Below are 21,934 nucleotides of genomic sequence, written 5' to 3'. Positions count from 1 at the left end.
AATGAATAGGGGATTTGTGGGTAAAAATGTGAACTAGGAATAGAGAACAGAGAATGTGTCTCTCTCCATAATTCTTTAACAAGGTATATCTCCAACTTTTCTTTATTGCCCCAGGGGATTGTCGCTGTCCTGACTTATGGCTGGGTTGTATTATGGAAGATACTGGGTAAGTTGTAGAAGAAGTGAGGATCACAAAAGTACAAGGTAATGTTTGAGATCAGAAACCAAGGCCTTATTAAAGTATCTCCCAAACTGTCAATGTTCAGATCTTAACTTTACATCTTGCCTGCATCATAAAAATCACTTTGGCTGATTATTGTTAAGTCCATCTATTTCCTCTCTCTAGCTGGCTTCAGAAGAAAGCAGGTGGCACTTTATGCTGCAGGAACAAAAAAGAGTACATCTGTTTGATTTTCCTTTTTTAATAATCTGACATCCATTATATCTGGTCATCTTATCTGTTCTCTACCAGCCCCCCCCCCTTCTCATTCACAGAAAGGAAAGGAAAATTGTGTCACTAATACAACCTCTCATGGGTCAGAGAACATCCCATCTGAAGGTTCTGGCATCAATTGAAAACAAATTCAAGATCCAGATGTGTCGAATTATGTTAATGAAGGGATCTTGCATCTAACCGCATTGACCTTGGAAAACTTCTTATCTCCTCCATTCTCCTTTGACATTTCATTGGCTTTTAATTTTATCCTCTATGGCTCTCTTCCTGACACACAGATACTACCTGCCACGGAAATTTTCTCGCTGCAGTGTTGATGAATACAATCAGTTTCTGGCTGAGGGAGGAGGAAGCTGTCTGTTTAACAAGCCTTTGAAGGTAATCTTAAATCGCTTTAATTTGGTCACATATGTAAATAAGAATTACTTCCAGACAACCTTCTCCATCTCTCATATCTTGGCAATTCTGGGGGCTATAGTCAAATGAAATTCTTGTTTTGTGGTTAGAATGTCAGCCAGAGATCTAGATAAAGGTAGGACCGTATCTAATCATGGAACCTTAATAGGTGATACTGAGCCAATTACTACCTCTCAGTTAGCTGACCTCACTGAACTGTTGTTGAAAAGATAAAACTCAGTTCTTTAGAAGAAAGATAACAATAAACTCCCTCAAGTTGTGCTTCATATCGTTTTCTTGTCCACAATATGAAAGTAGTTTGCAGTTGTCTTTGGAGATTTTTTCAATTTCCCAGTCTGCTCTACAGTTCTGAGATTTTCTGGCAGTCTCCCACCTAAGACCCCCCTCCCCCCTCTGCTTCTGAAGTCTGGTCATCAACATGTAGTGCATGGCCTTCAGCCAATGCACGTTGCACCTCTGCTTTAGGCAAGCTTGGATGACTTGCATAAAAATGTAGTGTTAACTTGGATGCAGCGCTAAGGCATCCTGTAGGGAATATTCTCTTGGTGCATATATAATTACTGGGGGCTTGAAGCTCTTTGAAGATGGAGACCACTGATTGTTATGCTTTTATATGTACAGTATATTGGCAGTTAGTGTGAAACTGACACATTGGTCAGGTATGATGCTAAAGCATCTAAAAAATGACCCTGTTTCTCCAGAGGAGAAAGAAGAAAAAAGGATGGATAAATACAAGAAAAAAACAAGAAGAAAATAAATGAAACAAATAAACAGGGAATTTAGAAACACTTAAATTAAGCTAAAATTTTCAGTATTTCATTAATTGGTTTTAAAGTAACTGGATATTGTACTATATTATGTGGAAAACTGAAGGTCTTTGCTAAAATCCAAACAATATATTCATGTCAACAGCAATAGTCAGCAATATATAAATCATAGAATAAGTTTAAGTTGCAATAAATTCTATCCAAGATATTGAAGATCTATTCTGATTTGATAGATCTTGTAGAATATTAAATCTGTGTTAAAAAGAAGCCCACATTTTGGATGTGCTACAAGCCTATGTATAGAACTATAATCCAAAAATGGTTTCCAAGATGAATTAGAATTTGTATCAGATTTACTTTTGAGATGCAAAGTTATTTGGGACATCAAAGCATACTCCCACAACTTAATTAGCCATTCTTTCACAGCGGGAATTGTATGCCCTTTCCAGTAGGAAGTGTATCTTTGCAGCAGTTACCAATGCTAGTTTAGTGTATTTTGTAGGAATATAAAGTTTAATAATATTTAATAAGAAAATAGCAAGTTGGAAAGGAAATTAGTTTCATTCTGGTTTAAATCATTTTCCAAAATTGCTGAACTTTATAAAATTGCCAGTAAATATGAAAAAAAGTCTGACCTGTTCATTACATTTCCAACAAGTGTTAAAGAATGAGCTGTTCATTTTAGCAATCAGTATTGGAGTAATGTACCAGCAATAAACATCTTACATCAGTTTTCTCTGTGTATGATATTTGATATAAATATAATGCTTTTCTTCCACTGAAATTCCCCTTGCTGCATATCAAATTACTGTACCTAGATTCTACATCCATTTAATTATACAGACATTAACTTACTCAGTTTCTGAGTCATATTTCACCAACAGTTTATAAATACAACCCAAGAAATCCTTGAAAATGTGTGTTATATGATTTTCAAATTCAGTCAAACCTCTTAAGCGTTCCCCTTGCTTTTGTAGTTCTTTTAATACTTGATTAATAATTAAAAACTTTGAGTGATTTTATATTTAAGGACAGATTTATTCAAATATATCACCATTTCTTAGCTATATTAACAAATATTTTCATAGTATTCTCATCTGTATTAATGTTATCTGGATATTTAAATGCTGTGTTATGGTGTTTATGTTTTTAATTATTGATTTTGTTTTTACTCTGTTTTTACTCTGTTTTAATTGTTAGCTGTCCAGAGTCATGTATATGAGATGGGTGGCCATATTGATTTATTAAATAAATAAATATGTCAGTAATCTTTACAATTTATCTGTCTATATACTGTATATCCCAAGTTTCTTTCTTTTTTACTGTACTACTTTTGTGGCAGTTTTTTTAAAAAAAATTCCTCTATCAATTCTGTATTTTTAGTTTTGTTTGTTCAGTAAGAAAGCAGTTTAAAAACTTTCACTTTCTTAGTCATGTTGTTTATGTAGCTCTATGTCAACTGAATAAGTAACTGGAACTAGCAAACAATCTTTTTTTATATAATTTTTATTACAGTTTAAAAATACAAAGCTAAAAAACTGATACAAACTAAGAAAAATAAAAAGGAAAAGGAAAGAATAAAAAGTGAAGAGAAAAAGAAAAAAAGAAAAAAGATATATAAAGAAATGACTTTCCCCTTCATCAAGACAAGTATAAACAATTTCAGTACCTGATCACCTTCTCTGACATTTCAACAAAAAATCTCTTCTTCCCATATCTCATCTCTTATCTATAAACAAATTATAAAGCCTTGTCATTCAGTCCTAATTAGCAAAAATCATTAAAAGTTACCAGAATTAATAACATATATATTTTAACCTTAATCAAATAAATCAATTTAATATTCGTTTCCTTTACTTTTAACACAGAAACTTATCATTTTCTCTAAAAATACACAAAAAAATCTTTTCTTCCCATATCTTAACTATAAACAAATCTTTAAAGCCTCATTATTTGGACCTAATCAAGAAAAATCCCTTAAGAGCTACCAGAAACAACAACAACAACAACACACACACACACACACACATATATATTAACCTTGATAAAAAAAAAATCCACTTTGAATTCCTTCCATTTACTTTTAGGAATCTTGATCTTTAGTCCCTTCAAATAGTGTCCACAAGTTGATTTCTTATCATTTTCTCCTTGTCTCCTCTCAGAAACTTCTTCACAAGTTTAGCATATCTCTTTTGTAAATCCAAGATAAGAAAGCTATCCAAGTCACTCTTCTGATTTATTATTTGTATGTCCCCTTTAATTATGAAGACATTAGTAGCCTTCATTTGTAAATCCAGTGTAACATTGTTTTCCATATCATTCTTGTAGCCTGACATTTTGACAGATGAAATGAATAATTCATTTTCACTGTAAGGATTCATCTCAGAATAAGAAAGTTTGAAGCCCCACAGCTAAAAGTAAAGGGACAACAATCACATTTAGTTCAAACAGCAGGGCAAGGAATGGAGGACAATCCAGATCAAGGTTGTAGCATAGCCGAATAGGTGAAATGTTGAAGGTTTTGTATTCCAAAGGCCAAGATCTCCAACTTTTAAAAACTCATTAGTGCAATGGCTACTTGCTGGAATGGCCTTGTGCCTACTTTGGCCCTAAATAATATACTGCACATCCTAGAAGCTGATACATCTTCAGGAAGAGAGCCATCCAGCATATATAGAAATGTCTCAGCTTCTGCTCCACTTCAGGAAGGATATCATAACATTTGGTATTCATGAAACACTATAACAACCTGGTTCCCACTGAATATATGGCACATTAACTCCCCAAATTCCTTTGCCTTGTTGGTCATAATTCTGAATTGCATTATTATCATAAACAGTGTAGTGTCATTCCAAGTTCAGTTTGCTTAAAATATGGTCACATACCAAGTACTAATTGGTAAAGCAATGGACAGATTTAGTTTAAGAAAGTAATATTTGCCTTTAAAAAAACAATCTGCTTCCATTTTCATTGTTGATTTCTCCAATTTCCCCCACCCAAAATGGAAACATAAAAGGGAGAGATTTCAGAAGAGTTTCTCCATCCCTATTTTCAAGCACAAATTACTGATGTAGATGAAAAAGTTATTAAATGATATCCTGGAACCTTCTAATGATTTCATTTCTCTCACCACTACCTTCTTAACACAGCTCCTTGACCCTCCTGAATGTGGTAATGGATTTGTGGAAGCAGGAGAAGAATGTGACTGTGGGTCCTTAGCGGTAAGCAACAGCTGGGGCTGAAACTAGGTGTCATCTGACTCAAAGTAGTGTTATTAGTGTGTTAGATGGAATGCTACTGCCAGACTTTGAATTCTGAATTCTGTTTTGTGCATGTTAAAGAATGTCTGTTATTGTATCAGAGTCTGGGGTGGTTCAGGATCAGGCCCCAACAGCACTCTTATCAAAGTGTTTTTCTGCAGAATGTCAGGGTCCATAAAAGTTGTGATAATTTAGACGTTAGTGCCGGATAGAATCAACCGGCATCTTTTTGTTTTGTTTTTTGTTTTTGTTCAAAAATCCACAAAACAAATATCATTTGTTCATGAGATGTGTCTCCAAAGAAAATGTTAGTAAAAGCAACAAACAATGGAGAAATTGATATTACAAGCAATCTAGTTATCTCAATTAGTACCAAAAAAAAAAGCTTTCTTGAGAATAACATGTAGAACAATGTAAATCTGCATAATTTGCGTAATAGGGCTATGTATGTTAGAAAAACTTGCCAAAACTTGCAAATGTAAACTTTCACATGGGGGAGATTTAAAAATAAAACCAAAATTTGTAAAACTAGTATGTTAAGTTCAGGATTTAAGAAAATGGATACTGTCCCATTTTTGTTCCAACTTTGATCTAAAATTCCAAGCAACCTCACGCCTGCCTATTTTTTTCTTGTTCTCAAAGGAGTGTTCCAAAGGTGGGGGAAACTGCTGCAAGAAATGTACCCTTACTCATGATGCCATGTGCAGTGATGGGTTGTGTTGTCGGGAGTGCAAGGTAAACAAGCTGTCATGGGCATGGGTTCTCTTCTGTGCCCGTCTCTCACCAGTTCTAAGCAAACTACCTTTCCTGGGAGTTATACAGCAGAAGGGCATTGTCTGTGCATGTCAGTGCTGCCTATAGAAACCAAATCATAGTCAGGCCAAGGCACAGTTGGGTACTAGCTGTCAGTGCACACATTTTGAGATGGCTCACTTGTACAAGATTTTCTACAAAATATATCTAGGCAGATAACGCATCATACTTTACATAAATTGTGGAGGGTGGGTGGGTTCAGCAGTCTCCCGCTTGAGCAGATGTTCACCTGCTTAGCTTCAGCATCTTCACAGTGTCAGGGATCCCCAGCTCATGGATGGGTCTCTGGCATGTATGTCTGTGTGGGTTTAATGTTTACAGCACAAAATTACAGAGGGTTTCCATCCAAATGTTGCATATTTAAGGAATGAATTCAAACAAATGCCATGCTGAGGAACAGGCTCAGTTCTAGATATTTTTGTGGACTGTAGTCAAGGCATAAGACTTGGACCTTTATCTGAAACTGCTTGACTTTTTCCATCAACTGGATTTGGTAAAGTGCTGAGACATGCTTTCTTTTCCCCTTTGTTGCAAGAAGGAAGACTTTTATTGTGAGCCGCCCAGAGTCACCCATGGGGGAGATGGGCGGCATACAAGCCAAAGAAAGAAAGAAAGAAAGAAAGAAAGAAAGAAAGAAAGAAAGAAAGAAAGAAAGAAAGAAAGAAAGAAAGAAAGAAAGAAAGAAAGAAAGAAAGAAAGAAAGAAAGAAAGAAAGAAAGAAAGAAAGAAAGACGAGGAAGCTAGGATCACAGAGGGCAGTAAGCTCTGCTGTTCTTTGCATAGTGCAAAGGGTAATCTGGTTCTTTTCCTGCACTGAGAGTAGCAAAGGAGAAAAAGTTAGAGAAAGTCCTCACCTGGCACATTCTTTGTTTTATTTGACCTTCCACCTTTCCTTGCCAGCTATTATTAAACTCCACCTTTATTTTTCTCCCATTTTCTCCCATGAAGTATGAGCCACGGGGTGTAACTTGTCGAGAAGCTGTGAATGAGTGTGATATTCCAGAAGCTTGCACTGGTGACTCCAGTCAGGTGAGTTGGGGGGATTACAAGGAATGCCGTCTCCTTGTGAGTAGACGGGGGAAGTGCTCTAACCTTCCAGTCAAGAGACCCATGTTTTGGTGGCTTCTGTGCACCGTGGCAGATGGCCTGCTCTCTCTCTGACTGGAGATTGTCTCTAGAATTTTAATGTCTAAAAAGAGATGTTGTGGGTGCAGTTGGCCTGAAAGCATCTCCCTCCAAACTGGGTCCCTCCCTTTTTCAACTTTCCCAAGATGTACCATGGTGACTGAGGAGTATGGAATGAAATCTAGTACATCTGGAGCGTACTAGGTTAGGGAAAAGAGCCTTTTACCGGTTTCCCGATTTGTAGTTATCTATGTCTTATCCTTCCCATGATAATTCTCTCTTTCTCTCTCTGTAGTGTCCACCTAATGTACACAAGCAGGATGGCTACTTTTGTGACAATGAACAGGTATAGTTGGTATCTCAGTTTCATAGCTAGAATTCCTGGAATTGCAGATAATTTGTGGAGAAGGTTAATTGCATTTGGACCCATCTGTCAATCCCAGTGAAAGGAATATCTTTGAAAATTCTAATTAAATCAGACTGAGCAAGGAGGAAGTTCCTCTATTTAACCAGACCACTACTGTATGGAATACTAGTCCAATGGTTAATGCAAGGATTGGAAGAGCCAAATCTGAATTCTCCGAGCCCATGACACTGAGTATTACACTTCTCTGTAAACACATGCAAGGTGAGAGGTTCTTGCCCGAGCCTCTAACAAGTCCCATGTTCTGTTCCGTAGGGCCGGTGTTATGGAGGCTGTTGTAAAACCAGGGACCGTCAGTGTAATGCATTGTGGGGGCGAGGTAAGTAGCCATTCACCCTTAGAAAAGGGTTACCATATCTGATCTGCAAAAATCCAAATAACCAGTACTGTACATGGCAGCAAAATTTTGTTTTGAATCTCTTTGCTGCCATCTAGCGATAATCCAAACCCCGGTATATGTGCTTTGTTGCTTAGCTATACGGTCTAATGGCACTTGAATATTTGAGTGACATCCAGGCACATCCATATTGGAGATGGAATTGTCCTCAGGTCAGGGAAAACATACTAATTCCATTATCCCTTAATTTGAGGTACAGTTTTTCTATAGTAGTTTGGGGAACAGAGTGCTTGAACTCTACCCTGGAGGCTTTTTGCCTGGCAGCCTTCTCCAGAGGTAGTTAATTGCTTGAATCAGTGAGGGGAACAGGAGATGCTCCTGTGGCCATTTCAAGGGCTGATTGTTAAGGATTCATCACCCATCACTAGCAAATCACTTATCAGCAGACACCAGCACTTTAATTCCTTTTTCCATCACTGTTTGCAAACAGCACAAACTACAGTATCCAATCTGGAGAAATGGAGAAAGAGAGGTGGGTGTGGGATGAAAAGAGGAGGGAGAAAATCCATTCTCTTCAAAATTCATCCATCTGTAGACTTACTTTTCAGTAGCGCCAGGCAATTTCATTCTGAATAGCTATGCTTGGCTTTTATTCCTTCTTGCATTCATCCTCTGATTTTTCCAGTGCCAAATGAAGAAACCAGAGGCGTGAACTTTGCATTATTTCAAGGGATTAGAAAATCATAGTGTGGGAAGGGCCGTTTAGGCCAACTGCCTGCTCGGGGCAGGAATCCAAATTAAAACATCCCTACCAGCTGGCTTACTTTCACATGAGCAGATGGAACGAATGGGAACCCATCACCTCTCTGGATAATTGGCTTCACTGTCAAACTGCTCCTTACTGTTAAGTTTTTTCTAACATTTAATCAGCATCTGGTTTTCTATGACTTGAATTCATTATTTCATGTTCTGCATTCTGAAAGAACAGAGAACAGGTTTTCACCTTCTGCTGACATACTTTCAAATACTTGAAAAGTGTTGTCTTATGCCCTTCCAACTCCACTTCTCAGTGTTAAGCATGTATAGTTCCTTCAATTTCCCTTCATAGGAGTTCGTTTTTAGTTCCCTTTAAATCCTCATTGTGCTTTTCTGAACCTGTTTCTGTTTATCTGAAGCCTTCTTAAAATGTGGTGTCCAGAACTGAACACAATATTTAAGGTGGGGTTTGACCAATGCAGAATAAAGTGGAACTTTTATTTTCTATGATTTGGAAACTATCCTTTAGTAGATGCAGCCTACAACTGTATTTACAGTACTTTTTTTTTTTTTTGCTGCACCAACATTACACTGCTGACTCGTAATTGGGGTTACAATTAATTACTATTCCAATATTTTTAATAAATACTAATACCAAGCAGATATCCCACATTCTATAGCTATATTTCCTAAGTGAAGGAAGCTATGTTTCTTAAGTTAATATGTCTTGTTTCCTATTCTTATTTTCAGCCCATTTCTTTAATCTATTAAGAAGATTTTGAATTTTATTTCTGTCTTCTAGCGTATTAGCTATCCTTCCAGTTTTATGCATATTTGATCAGCAACTCCTCTTCATCCCTTGATAAATAAAAATATAGTACAGGGCCCAAGACTGTGCCTTATGACATGCCATTCAATACTACTCTCCAGTTTTGTGAGAAACCATTGATGAGCACTCTTCAAACCATCTATGTGCATACTTAATTGCCATGTCACCCATCCTGTGGTTTACTAGTTTGTTAATTAATTGCCATGGGACACTTTGTCAAGTTCTTTACTGAAATCAAAATGAATTAACTCTGCAGTATTCCCAAAATCATCTAAGGACTTTGCCCAATAAAAATGTGATTGATTTGGCAAGAAAAATCAGCAATGACCACATTGTTTTCAAAGTGCTCACAGATTCATGGTTTTATTATCTGTTCTAGACTCTTCTCATGTATCAGAGTGACTTTTATGTAAGCCTTTTCTTCCTTCTTGAAGAAAACAAAATATGCCCTCTTCCAGCCATAGGCACTTCACCTGTTCTCCAAGAACTCTCATAGATAATGGATTGGCCAGACCCTCCGTAAGTTCCTTTAATACCCTAGGATGCAATTCATCTGGCCCTGGAGATGTAATCCAAAGTAAACAGATAATGCCTGACTGTGCTTCTGTCACTCTCACGCTTCAGTCCTGCCCCTTCGTTCTGCTTTTCACAATTTCCTGGGGGAAAACATACCCTCTTGTGGGAGAAGATGGAGACAAAGGAGGGGGTGTGCAGTTCTGCCTTCTGTTATCATTTTGCTAGTTCCACTGAGCAACTGTCTACGAATCTTTTCTCTTACCATATCTAAAGAAACATTTTTTTTTGTTCTTAGACTTCTTCATCCACCTCAGCATGTTCTGAGTTTTAGCTTTCCTGACACACTTTCTTCAGTTCCAGACTTCTTCTCTGCAGAACTCTTTCCTTCTGTATGTGTCATTTTTGTTTTTTAGATTTTCCCTAAGCTTTTTGTGCAGCTGCATGGGCTTCTGCTGCTGTCTTCCTTTTTTTCTTTCTTTCCCCCCCTCCATTAGAATTGTTTCCAGTTATGCTTTTTGGGGAACAACCATTCATTTTGTGCTTCTTTTCCCATTAACTTCTCCTATAATGGAATTCTACTTATAATTTCTTTGAGTGTATTAAAATCCGCTTTTTTTCTTTTGTATCTAGTGGTTACAGGGGAAGAGGCTGGTCTGAAAGATCCTGACTTTCCCACTGCCCAAACCAGAACAGCCCTGGAGGATAGTGTCCGTGGACTGGGGGTGGGGTGTATGTCTGTGTGATTGTGTGTGTTTGTGCGCGTGCGCATGCGCACCTACCTAAAGTGGCCAATAGGAGCTTGATTGATTCCACACCCTAAGGATCACCTGGCTGTGCCCGTAAGAGAATGGTTGGTGAAGTGTGTCATTTTGTATATGTGGCCAAAAAAAAAAAAAAAAGTGTCAGGATAAGATGAAAAGCACAGCTTAAATACCAGAACAGTTAAGGAAGACTGAATGCTGCCTGGAATATGGGCTGGGGATCAGATGAAGACGATGTCACAAAGGCACAGCAATAAAAGGAGTTGCCAGAACATGTTTGTATTGTGATTGTATACAAGAGGGGGAAAAGCTCTAAATCTTCCCCACTGGTTAGTGAATCTTTCCTATTTGTTGTGGAAGTAATTCACAGAAAACTTTAAAGAAATAGTCCATGCATATACCACAGCTATATGCATGATGTCAGTGGACTTAATTTGAAGTTAACAGTCTGGGTCCCTCAATTTGGCTACTAATTGAAATTGGCACTGTTATGCACTGTTGCTCTATGCCAGGTTAACACAAAAAATTCCCAACTGAATTATAATCTTGGCAGATCCTAGCTCTGCTCTTTGCCTGCTGCCAGAGATGTCCACCATCACCTTTGCTTATTTCAACTTTTGCCACCCACTTTAACCCCAAGCAGAAACTAAATGCATCAGCCAGAGATAGCCAAGGAGACAAATGTTTCTGAATTTTTGTGTATTTGCCATATTTGTTTAATATCATGTATGTATGTAGTGTTTTGTAGAAAACTAGAGGTTTCTATCCCAGAGATATTCTAATTTAAAGCACACACGCATACACAGGGAAAAGTTTGGATAATGCAGGGGAAGAATATGTGATAATTCCAGTGATATCTACTTTGGCTTGGTAAGGGTTCTTCCAGAATCTAATAACTTCCAGATGAGTTGGATACCAATTCCTACCACTTTATAGGAGAGGAGAGCAACTGAGTTTCAATGTATCTGAAGGGTCTCAGATTATGACAAATTTAATAAAATATAGCAGAGGATCATTCTGGAAATGTTGAAGATGGATTCAGACAGAAGAGGATACATACCATGAACCCAAAAAACAGCAAAAGAGAAGAACACGAAGAAAAAGATGGAAAAAAAGACAAAACGAAAACCACCATCATTTGTCCTTATGGATTACTAGATCATCTGTCTTCTTATCCATCCAATTGATTAGCCATCTCAAAGTCAGATTTAAGTGGCTCATGAGTCCAGACAATCCAGTCTCTTCTTCTGGCTGTAGCAAATAATGTTGTCCTCATAATGCAAATTAGGAGAGATGGATAGGAACCTGATTTGGCGCCGTAGAAGTATTATTTGGGGATGCGGTGGCGCAGTGGCTTAATGACGCTGAAAGTTGCCGGCCAGAAATGGTCGACGCTTCAGCGGTTTGAGTCCAGCCTTCGTGTTAAACAGGGTGAGCTCCTGTTTCCTCCCCAGTTCCTGTCAACCCAACAGTTCGAAAACTTACGTGAGTAGATAAATGGGGACTCTCACTCCGGTGGGAGGAAAAATGCTGGCGGCGCCTTGCAAAAAAAGGAGTTGGGAGCAGTTGCCGGTAAGCGCGAAAAACCGTGCGCGCCCGAAAAGGGCGCAAAGCAACGGAAACCCCGCCTCCGCTCGCCAGCTGGGCTCTGCCCTAGGAAGGAGGCTCTGGCAAACCACTTCCGAAAAACAGTTGCCTTGAAAACTGCAAGGACTTGTCCAAGCAGTCACTGCAGGGTCAGCAATGACTGAGCGCAGACAAAAAAAAAAAAAAAAGTATTATTTATCCTTTATTTTACGCAGTCCTTCTGACTGAAAAGGCTTGGGGAGATTTGGGGCTCAATAAAAAGCAAAACAGTAACTGTTTTCATCTTAGATAACAAAATGAAGCTTCATAAACATATTCCAGCTAAGGAATCTGGCCTTCAAATGTTAAAATAAAACCTCACAGACCAGGCTTGCACATGACATATCTGAACATTCTGAGTTTTTTTTTTCTTGGCATCATTTGTACACCTTCCTTTTTTAGGATAGAAATCATTTATTTGAAAACACATTAATGTTTGGAAAATCTTAAGCTTTTGAGGTTGGCCAAAAATTATATATCAAAAAGCTAGGTCAGTAGAAGACTTCCAGATGTATAGTAAAGAAATTAATGGAGTTCTTTCCCAAGCCTCTCCATGCACTAGCATCACTTGCTGACCTAGTGATGGAATTTATCCTCTTTATTGTCAAATATATAACGTTGTACAGTATTCAGTATGTGGAATCCATGTGTCTTATGTTCTTTGGCTTGCTCTTACTTTGTTTCTCACTTTCCTTCCTGAAAATCAAGCTTCAGCTGAAAGGTTTTGCTACGAGAAGCTCAATGTCGAAGGCACTGAGCGTGGGAACTGTGGGCATGAGGGGAACCGCTGGGTGCCCTGTATCAAGCAGTGAGTAATCTGAGATTTCTCCCTTTTCCACAATATCCTTTCCCATAGTGTACTGAATCAAACCACACAGGGAAGACACTACAATGCCACAATCCATAAGCTGAGGCAGAACCCAGTCTTGTTAATAGTATGTTATGGTTCTCTCCTCCCATTCCAATTAGGGACGTGCTGTGCGGATATCTTCTCTGTGCCAATGCGACAGGATCTCCACGTATTGGTGAACTACTTGGTGAAATCACAACAATGACGTTCTACCACCAGAAGCGATATATTGACTGCCGGTAAGTGGAGGGCCTTGCACTTTGATTCCCACCTTCTTTATTCATGCCACCTCGCTGAAGAATTGGAGAGATGAAAATAGGAAAGTTCTGGCCTGCAGATTTATCCCCTCCCACAACAGAATACATTTCTAAATAGCTTTTGGGAATGTCTGTCTGCTAGTCACAATCCTGAAGGCGCAGAATCACAGATTCCTTAGGGATTATGAAATGTAATGAAGGGAGGTATAAAAAAAAGTGACTGTTGTCTTTTCTTCCTCAAACCTTTCTCCACTGTCAGCATGAACAAAGAGATTTTAATGGGGCAATGAAATATTCCCATCACCCAGTGAAGCCTTTTTTCCCCCCTGTCCTAGGGGTGGCCACGTGCAGTTGGTGGATGGCACAGATCTGAGCTACGTAGAAGATGGGACGCCCTGTGGGCCCAACATGCTGTGTCTTGATCACAAATGCCTTCCTGTGTCTGCCTTTAACTTCAGTATCTGCCCAGGCAGCTGGGGTGGCCAGATCTGCTTTGACCATGGGGTAAAACTTACTAATGAAATAAAGTCATGTTTTGTGTTTCCATTAAATAATAATGCAAAAAACAATAAGTAAGAAAGAAAGAAATGTAGTGTTTGGCAACTATCTTGCAAAGTATGATCTGCACAAATGCCAATATTGTGCCATCTATACTTGTTTCCTTGGCTTTATTTCCTTGTGGACTAAATATTAAGGATAAGGGATAGCAATCATTAAGCTCAAAATAGGAACACGTCTTTCTTAGGACATTCCTAAAGTTGGCAAATAATCATAGAAAAAGCCCATCATGATCCAGTAATTACATGCTATGGGCATGATCTACATACAGTATTACGGGATGCCAACATTTAAAAAATTATTATTGCATTGAGAAATAGTCATTCTTCAACATTATTAAAGAGTACAAAACCGTTATTTTGAATTATTATGGCAATTGCGACTTTTACCTTGAGAATTTTATTTTTGTCATCTCATTTTGTAATGGTACCCATTGGAGAAAGAAACATAGCTGAACACTTACAGCTCTCTGGGAAAAGATAATTGGAATGTGTTTGGGGAGCACCGTGAAAAACCTCTTGCCTAACTACAGGTCTGCAGCAATGAGGGCCAATGCATCTGCTATTCGGACTGGACGGGAAAAGACTGCAGTGTCTATGATCCTATCCCAGAGCCTAAACCAACTGGAGAAACAGAAAAATACAAGGGTAAGTTTGTGGGAAGGCATTACCTTGAAGATAGCCAGAACACTCAACTAATTAAATTAGGAATCAAAAAGGATTCTTGCAGAAATCTTATTCTACCTGAAGACCCTCCATCCACTCTCCAGTTTGGAACAACCCCCCTGATGCCCTTTATCAGTTCTGGTATTTCCTGATACCTCTGAGAAATGGAGTGAGGAATGCAAGAATCTTGCAGGACTGGGGGAACTTGTAATATATATTGCAAGAAGAGTTTGAAGTGGCAATCTACTGTTTTGAACATGCCAGCGTTCTTTTCTCCCTTAGTTACTTCTTAGAAACTGTTCTAATATTCTCCTGCTCCAGCTATTTAAAAACAATCCCTTTTTCTGACTGCCAGCCTAAAGGAGAAGTTTAATGCTATGTGTTCCCACTGTGATTCTTAAAGTGGATTTTATTCTGTCTTACTAAATTAGGCTACTCCCTGTTGTAGAGCTAGGTGCTGCCCACCGTGCTGTCTATCAAGAACACACATCATTGTAACACAGTTCATTTTTTGTCCCTTCTTTCTCCACAGGTCCCAGTGGTACGAACATCATTATTGGCTCCATTGCTGGAGCCATCTTGGTGGCTGCTATTGTTCTTGGTGGCACCGGATGGGGATTTAAGTAAGCAGCGTCAATATCCACATACTGGGTCTCCCAAGTTGCTGTGCCTTGAGGGCTTTCTCTCTCTTGCATGTATTCCAGGTGCCCTTTGCAGTGGCACCTGCATTCAATTCTGGGGAAAGGGGAATTGAGCCAAAATATGGCCCATCCATCCCCAACTTTCGTTTTGGGCTGAAGGGGAGCATCCTCTTCAGGGTGGACTCATACAAGCTTGGTTTTCTACTGAAGGCATCATGCAACAAATTTGCAAGCTTGTTTCCATGATGCAGAACCTTCTCATGATAGAGCAGAGAAAGCATGGGTATTCTTGAGCTCACTGTGTGGGACGGTCTGACTACCTGCCTGGACTGGAAACAGGGAGCAGCCTTGGCTGGTGGATTGAGTCTCTGCAGCCAGTTCCTCCTCTTCTTTATTGCATCTTAAGTTGAAGCTGGCATTAACTGAGAATTTAGTTAAGGGTTTTTCCCCCCTCAAGGAGTGTGATCCTTCTGTGGAATCACAGGAAGTAACCATCAGCGGATAGAGAGGGGTGGCAAAGGAAGGTGTATGCATGATGTGCTTCTCCCCATGCAAATAGGATGCTGCTCAGTAGTCTGAATCCACCCCAGCAAAATAAGGATTGGCTGCTGTAGGAAAACGTGACAAGTTGAGCTGCAGGTCTGGAAAAGGTGCAGAGAGGCAGAAGGTTTGCAGTATTCTGGAAACACCTACCCAAGTGTAGCTATTTTAGTTGCATTTCCAGGCTCATCGTAGACCTATTTTTAAACTCACTTGTCAGGTTTACTTTTTAGTCCAACCTGCTTTGCATGGTGCTTGATACACAGACTAAAGGCACCCTCTTGTGGTTAGACTCAGTATTTAACATATCTGAGAATGGAGGTGGGGAAGAGGCAAAAATGATATTTGCTTAAATGTGGTAAATTCCAATTCTTATCACAAGTAGTTATACTGGAACAAAAAGTTCAGAAGTATGATATGTTAAAATTGCATTGTAGTGTTTTGCCACTAGCACAAAGTATATATGATGAGTTTTAAGATGCTTCCTAATGGGATTAGAGAGAACAACAGGAAACTCAACTGGAAGTATTTCATGGAGATCTACTCCTAGTTGCAGGGATTGGCTGGTACTGTTGCAGCTTTGTCATACAATTTCTTGTCCTCCTAAGATGGTTTTGCTAGTTTGGCTGGTCCTGCAACAGTTAAAGCAGGATTTGTCCCTCCTTCTCTCAGCTCGAACGTGTGATTGAGAAATAGTGTAATAGCTGGAAGGGGACTACAGAGTGCTCTTGTTACTTACCTCCCCTGTTTTCCCCGGCATGAATGCTGCTGGTTTATGAAAATTCAGCCACAGCCTTTTCTATTCTTCTCATACCTATAACTGACATTGCTTTGAATTGGGTGACACATGTCCCCTTTCCAATTGTCAGTTTAATGACTCTCTGGGAAAAGATAATCTGTGTGATTTGGTGACAGAATCACTATGGGAGAAGACGTGGGTCCAAAGATCCTGTGTTTTTTTGTCTTGGGTAAAAGTGCCATTTGGGTTTTGGTTCATGTAGTTTAGTTAACACTATGTTTGCTTAGTGAGGAGAAGAACTACTTGGCAGGAGAAGCTATTCAACCTGGGAGAGAGAAGCAGGGCAATCTTTAGGTGGGACAGAAATGCGGGGAGCTGCAGACTGGCTGGGGGTGGCTTCTGTTCCTCTCTGATCCACACCAGGCTTCCTGTTATGTTTTGCATGGATTGACACTTGCATGAATGAAGGAGTGCCTGACATGAGATTGCATGAATCAAACACTGGTGGTGATGGGGACCATGGCATGGAGGTAGGGTGGGGAACATCAGTCCTTCAATACATATTCCACCCCCCAAAGCAGCCTTCTAAAACCTGGTCCTGGACCACAGTTCCACCGTTCTCAGCCTACTGGTAGGAGGTGATATGCCTTGTCATCCAATATATCTAGTGCATAAGAAATGGGGAAAGCTGCTTTAGGGTATTCTGCTTCTAACAAAACTTGAGGTACCAGAATGTCTGACATCCTACAAAGTTAACTGTATCACACTCGGACCCCCCACCCAAGTTCTCCTCCCCCGCCGAGTTTATTGCTGGTATGACATGTTGTATGGGTTGGTCTGCTTGCACTACTGCACTGGGGAAGGGGAAGGTATAAATTCAGCTGCACCAGTGTTTGGGAGGCTGGAAGGAAGGAGAAGTTTGAGGAACGAAGATGAGGAAAGCACCTTCAGTTTGTAGCAAATACAGATAATCACTTTGTTTTTTTTAGATCTGCAACAACTCTGGAATCACAAACAATTTTGGGTCTTACTTTTCTTGCTTCCCCGATCACATAAGCCTCAGGCATTTGGAATGTTATTTTGGTTGCAAAATTTGAGTTCTTTCGTCATTCGTTTATTTTTACCATCTGTTAGGAAAGGTGATGACACTGCTTGAATCATGGGCTGAGGGCGATACAAGGAATGAAAAAAGTAGCAGAGGGAACTTAATGGAGGGATAAGAAAAATGGAGAATCTCTGACCTGCAGGAAATCCCTTTTTCCCTAACTCACTGGCAACTTCTACTACATTCCCTCTAGTTCTATATGTGGTATTCTTGGTGTATAATTACAAATCAACTTGCTTTAAAACAGGCAGACAAAACTTATTATAGTGTTTCCAGTAGAAATGCAGGCTAACACAGACTAGGAACTTGAGGCCCACTTGCCTTGGAGAATGCGCTGCATGGGAGAATGAAATGAAGGTGCTCCTCTTTGCGATATTTCCAGCCTCCCTTTAAGTTCTGACAGGAGCTACATGATCTAATGGAGTTCTCCAAGGATGATGGTAATTGGATCTCTGCACAAAAGTTGGCCTGGATGGTAAGAAGAAATTGCATGTTAGGCTAGTTTGCATTACCAACCATAGCATGTGGCACGAAGACTGGAGGCAGTCAGGCCAAGATGTATCCAGCTGAAGTTATCTGCTAACCCCTCCTCCCCCTCTCTCTTTCCTTTTCTCTCTTCGGCTTGCAAAGGAACATTCGCAGAGGAAGGTACGACCCAGCTCAGCAGGGCATGTAGCACCTCCCCTGAGCACCATCCCTCCATCACCTACCACCTCCATCCCGTCCTCTTCATCGCCTTCTCCCTGCTCTTGCTGCTTGCAGTGATCATTGGGGCGGCAGGGCCAGGGCTCTCCTGGAGGCCAGTCTCAGCAAAGAGAATCTCGTCTGCGCCATCACGTCCCTCCAGGCATCCGTCACTAGCAGCCTCATTCTCCATTTCTTCAGTTGCTGTTGCGGGAAGAGGGGATGTCTGATCAATAAGTGAATGGCAGCAGGTGTTTTTTTCAGCCATCTGATGGGCCACTATTTCTGCTCTCATTCACTGGATGATAGGGGTAGGGATTAATCTTTAAGTTTAAGGCCCAAATAGCAATCCTTTATTTGTTGATATGGTAATCAACACAGGATTTTACTATATCGCTTTCACTGTGGGACTCATATTTTTGAAGTCCTTTCACAGAGGGAAACACAGTTTGCAGTGAACCGTGTTGATTCTGAGACACAAAAGATCTCAGCACATCTCTCCAGGGACCTCTCCACCTATACGTGTACTTATACATGTATAATATGCAATATACACTTATATTGCGAAGGAGAGGGTGTGTCTTAATTTGGTCCACACACATTCTGTTATAGAAGAGAGTAGGTACACTGCTGAATAATATGCATCAAGCTATATTATAAAGCAGCCTTCCGAAACCTGAAGATTTCAGGGGTGTTTTGATCGTCACTCTTAGAATTCTCAGCCAGCTGTGGAAACTATGGTGCAAAGACATCTGGAGATCACCATGTTGGGGAAGCCTGAAACAGCCTCTGCAGTCCTGGGGTAGGACTGCACTCCCAGGAATCTTAAAGGAAGCTTATACTGCTACTTGGCTGAGTCTGCTTCTAAGTAGAAATGTATGCACAAGTCTTAAAGGCCTGGTGTAATTGTTGTACTCCTTCCTGGAGTACATGCATAGACTTTACTCACATATCCTGTGTTTTCTTAGATTCCCAAAATATATGCTTGTGTGGTGGTATTTAGAAATTAAGAGCTTGTACCCACCCCACCACCAGTGAAATGTTTTGTTTGAATCAGGCTGAAACTATATATGCTGCTCATTTGCAGTTTTGAATGGGGCCAGCAGGGAAAGGATTAAGCAGCATAATTAATTCTATCATTAAGAAAATAACAACAATAATGATCCTTTTGCATAGGTTTAGTTTGAGTTCTGTAGAATAGAAAAGGCCCATTTAACAATTGCATGAGACTAGTAGGGTAGGGGCTACTTGTTTTGATTTAGGTTCACTGGCTGCAGTTCACCCTAGTGGGGTCCTTATGAGGTGAGGACCAAAATATTCATATTCTTTGTGTGAAAACATGCACATAAGAAACTAGTTAGGAGCAGAAAAACATCACTTGAATCATCAGAAGATTTATTAGAATCTGATGTGTTACTTTCCTTTCTACATGTAGGGTGATTATATCTTTATCATTCACGTTAATAAATGAAGATCTTGTATCTTGCCACTTAGGGAGACTCCCCTTTCTGAAGTTCAGGGCCTCATTCGAAACTCAGGGAAGATAGTCTGCCCCTGGTATATGCTATGAGACGCCCACCCATGCTTTTCTGCTGCTCTCTGTGCATTGTGCATCACTTCCATGAATGTGATTTGGTTGCTTCTTTGGCATTGTTCCCATGTCATGGTGTCATTCTTCCTTGAAAGTTTAAAAGAGCCAGAGTATTGGGGATGGCAGTAGAGATTGTCCTCTACATATAACTGTTTTAAACACTAGATACTTATGTAATTAAATGGTTTGTATTACTGACGTGCTAATGAGTTAGTTTTCTGGAGGAGAAAACATCTAAAACCCACTTCCTTTTCTAGACTGGGGTAATATGACTTCTGTTTCCATTGCTAGTCATGGAACATATCGTATACTAAATAAGTGCCTTTCAGCATGGACTAAATCTTCACAACATAATAAAAGTGCTCATATATTAAAGGTAGATCTTCCAGGGTTTTTTTTGGAGGAACTAAACATCAGCATTTCTTTTTAAAGAACCTGTAGTCATATTGCATATGTCTGAATTTTTTCCAACTACAGTATGTACATACAATATGTATTAAAAGGAGGCTGTTCTATGAAGTGTGCAGGACCTAAGGCATTCAGATGTTTTAAATAACCGTTTTTAATTTTGTGTTGGTCAGGATTGAAAATCACTTTATCCCTCTCATTTCTTTTTTAAGTTAACAAGTTTTCAATGTATAAATTCCTTCAATTGTTCCCAAAGTATATTTCAAATGTTCACTCTATAATTGATACTTCTAGTAAGTCAAAATTCATTCTTCTGCAAGAGAGTAGTGAGGTCCAATTCTGAAGAGATTTATACCAGTTATATTGGGAGATACAGAATCAATAAATAAAAATCTGTAACAAAGACGTGGATAATTTTTTAACAAATATTTTTGAATTTTAGTTTCAGAAGGTTTTCTTAAAGCTAAAAAGCCAATTTATTTCTAAATTTATCACCAGTGATAAATGGCTGGTAGAGTACCAAATTAGTAATATCTGTGGGAAAAAAAATAATAATGAACAAAGTGGTGACCTTAAGCCTAGTGCTTTGTATCTTGAGAAATATTTGGATTTTTGGATGCAAATTTGAGTTAGAAAAAAAATCATTGAATATTTCTATATTATTTACAAGGCACAGTAGCTTTTGTTAATCTGTATAAAAAGAGCAAGTAACTTGGGACAAAACTGGTTTGGTTTTTCTGACAAGGTTGCACTCAAACAGTGAAGGATGTGTCATAACAATGAGAAGGGCTAAGAAAAAAGAAAATAAAACAGGATAAAACCACAGACATGCATCCCACCTGGCAAGAAATTACACTGATTAAAATCCCAAAAGAAAATGGTGCCAGGCCAAATTCCAGCAAACCAATGCTGCTAAAATTTGATGGTGTAGTGCAGAGGGGGCCTCTAAGGTTCATGCAAGGGCAAAGCGCAGCCTATACGCACCCTTGTAGTTAAGGAATGGACATTCAACTGAAAAGAGTTGACAACAGGTTACTACCCAGTCCTCATTAAAAAAAGAAAAAGAAATCAAAATTCCTAGGGTTCATGGGGCTTCATCTACATTGTGTTTACATTTGTAGTTTTACAGTTACTAGAAGCTTAAAATTGAAAATGGCTGGTACATATGTAGCCTAATACCTGTGGTAGGAAGAGGAAGCATATATGTTCTTTCAAAATGTAAAACATACATAACCTGTTTTTCTCCTACACTGGGAAAATTTTAGGTTAGCTATCACTTACCACTTTAGTATTAATAATAAAAGACCAATTTTGCTGGGCCTGGGTTGTTATAAAGGAGTGACACACTTCTGAGGATAACCACAACCAAGCATCTAATGATGCCATGCAACTGCCAAGGGTCCACTGCTTCAACAGCACCACTTTTCAATATCTACAGCAGTGTTTCTTAACCTTGACAACTTTATGATGTGTGGACTTCAATTCCCAGAATTCCCCAGCCAGCCATGCTGGCTAGGGAATTCTGGGAGTTGAAGTCCACACATTTTAAAGTTCTCAAAGTTAAGAAACACTGACCTACAGCACCCATGTTTTGCCTCTTCCAGATTTAGTGAGCTCACAAGTGCCTTGTGAGAGAATGAAGGAAGGGGTATTCATCTGGCTCTTTTAACCAGAGTAAGGAGTCATCACAACAGCCCCATCCCCACAATCTTGCATTCCTTTTAGTGCTCTGATCTTAAACAACCCCCTTGCTTCTGTGTTACAGGTCGGGAGGGGCTTAGCCCCAAGTCATAACTTGATCTTTGTGCTTC

At 39.4% G+C, this 21,934-nt stretch overlaps 1 protein-coding gene across 2 annotated transcripts in view; it reads left to right on the top strand.

Annotated features, from left to right (window-relative positions):
* ADAM11 (ADAM metallopeptidase domain 11) overlaps window positions 1–20,586 on the top strand; it is a 94,136-nt gene extending 73,550 nt beyond the window's left edge. Inside the window, exons 23-35 of one of the 2 annotated variants that reach the window (XM_088143340.1) lie at window positions 115–166; window positions 733–832; window positions 4,788–4,859; window positions 5,541–5,633; window positions 6,660–6,740; window positions 7,132–7,182; window positions 7,516–7,579; window positions 12,794–12,893; window positions 13,055–13,174; window positions 13,528–13,696; window positions 14,283–14,397; window positions 14,948–15,038; window positions 18,071–20,586. In XM_088143340.1, coding sequence (XP_087999466.1) covers window positions 115–166; window positions 733–832; window positions 4,788–4,859; window positions 5,541–5,633; window positions 6,660–6,740; window positions 7,132–7,182; window positions 7,516–7,579; window positions 12,794–12,893; window positions 13,055–13,174; window positions 13,528–13,696; window positions 14,283–14,397; window positions 14,948–15,038; window positions 18,071–18,116 — 1,154 coding nt within the window. In that variant the 3' untranslated portion in view covers window positions 18,117–20,586. The remainder of the gene's footprint in view (window positions 1–114; window positions 167–732; window positions 833–4,787; window positions 4,860–5,540; window positions 5,634–6,659; window positions 6,741–7,131; window positions 7,183–7,515; window positions 7,580–12,793; window positions 12,894–13,054; window positions 13,175–13,527; window positions 13,697–14,282; window positions 14,398–14,947; window positions 15,039–18,070) is intronic. The other variant, XM_007424835.3, reaches the window with a different exon arrangement.
* The last annotated feature ends 1,348 nt before the right edge of the window (window positions 20,587–21,934 follow it).

Source organism: Python bivittatus, unplaced genomic scaffold (genome assembly GCF_059951505.1).
Source record: "Python bivittatus isolate LINGU-HERP-01145 unplaced genomic scaffold, Pbiv_v1 ctg000410_np1212, whole genome shotgun sequence".
Classification (NCBI taxonomy): Eukaryota; Metazoa; Chordata; class Lepidosauria; order Squamata; family Pythonidae; genus Python; species Python bivittatus.
Note: the sequence above shows the minus strand (reverse complement) of the source record. Positions and strands in the feature narration are given on the sequence as shown.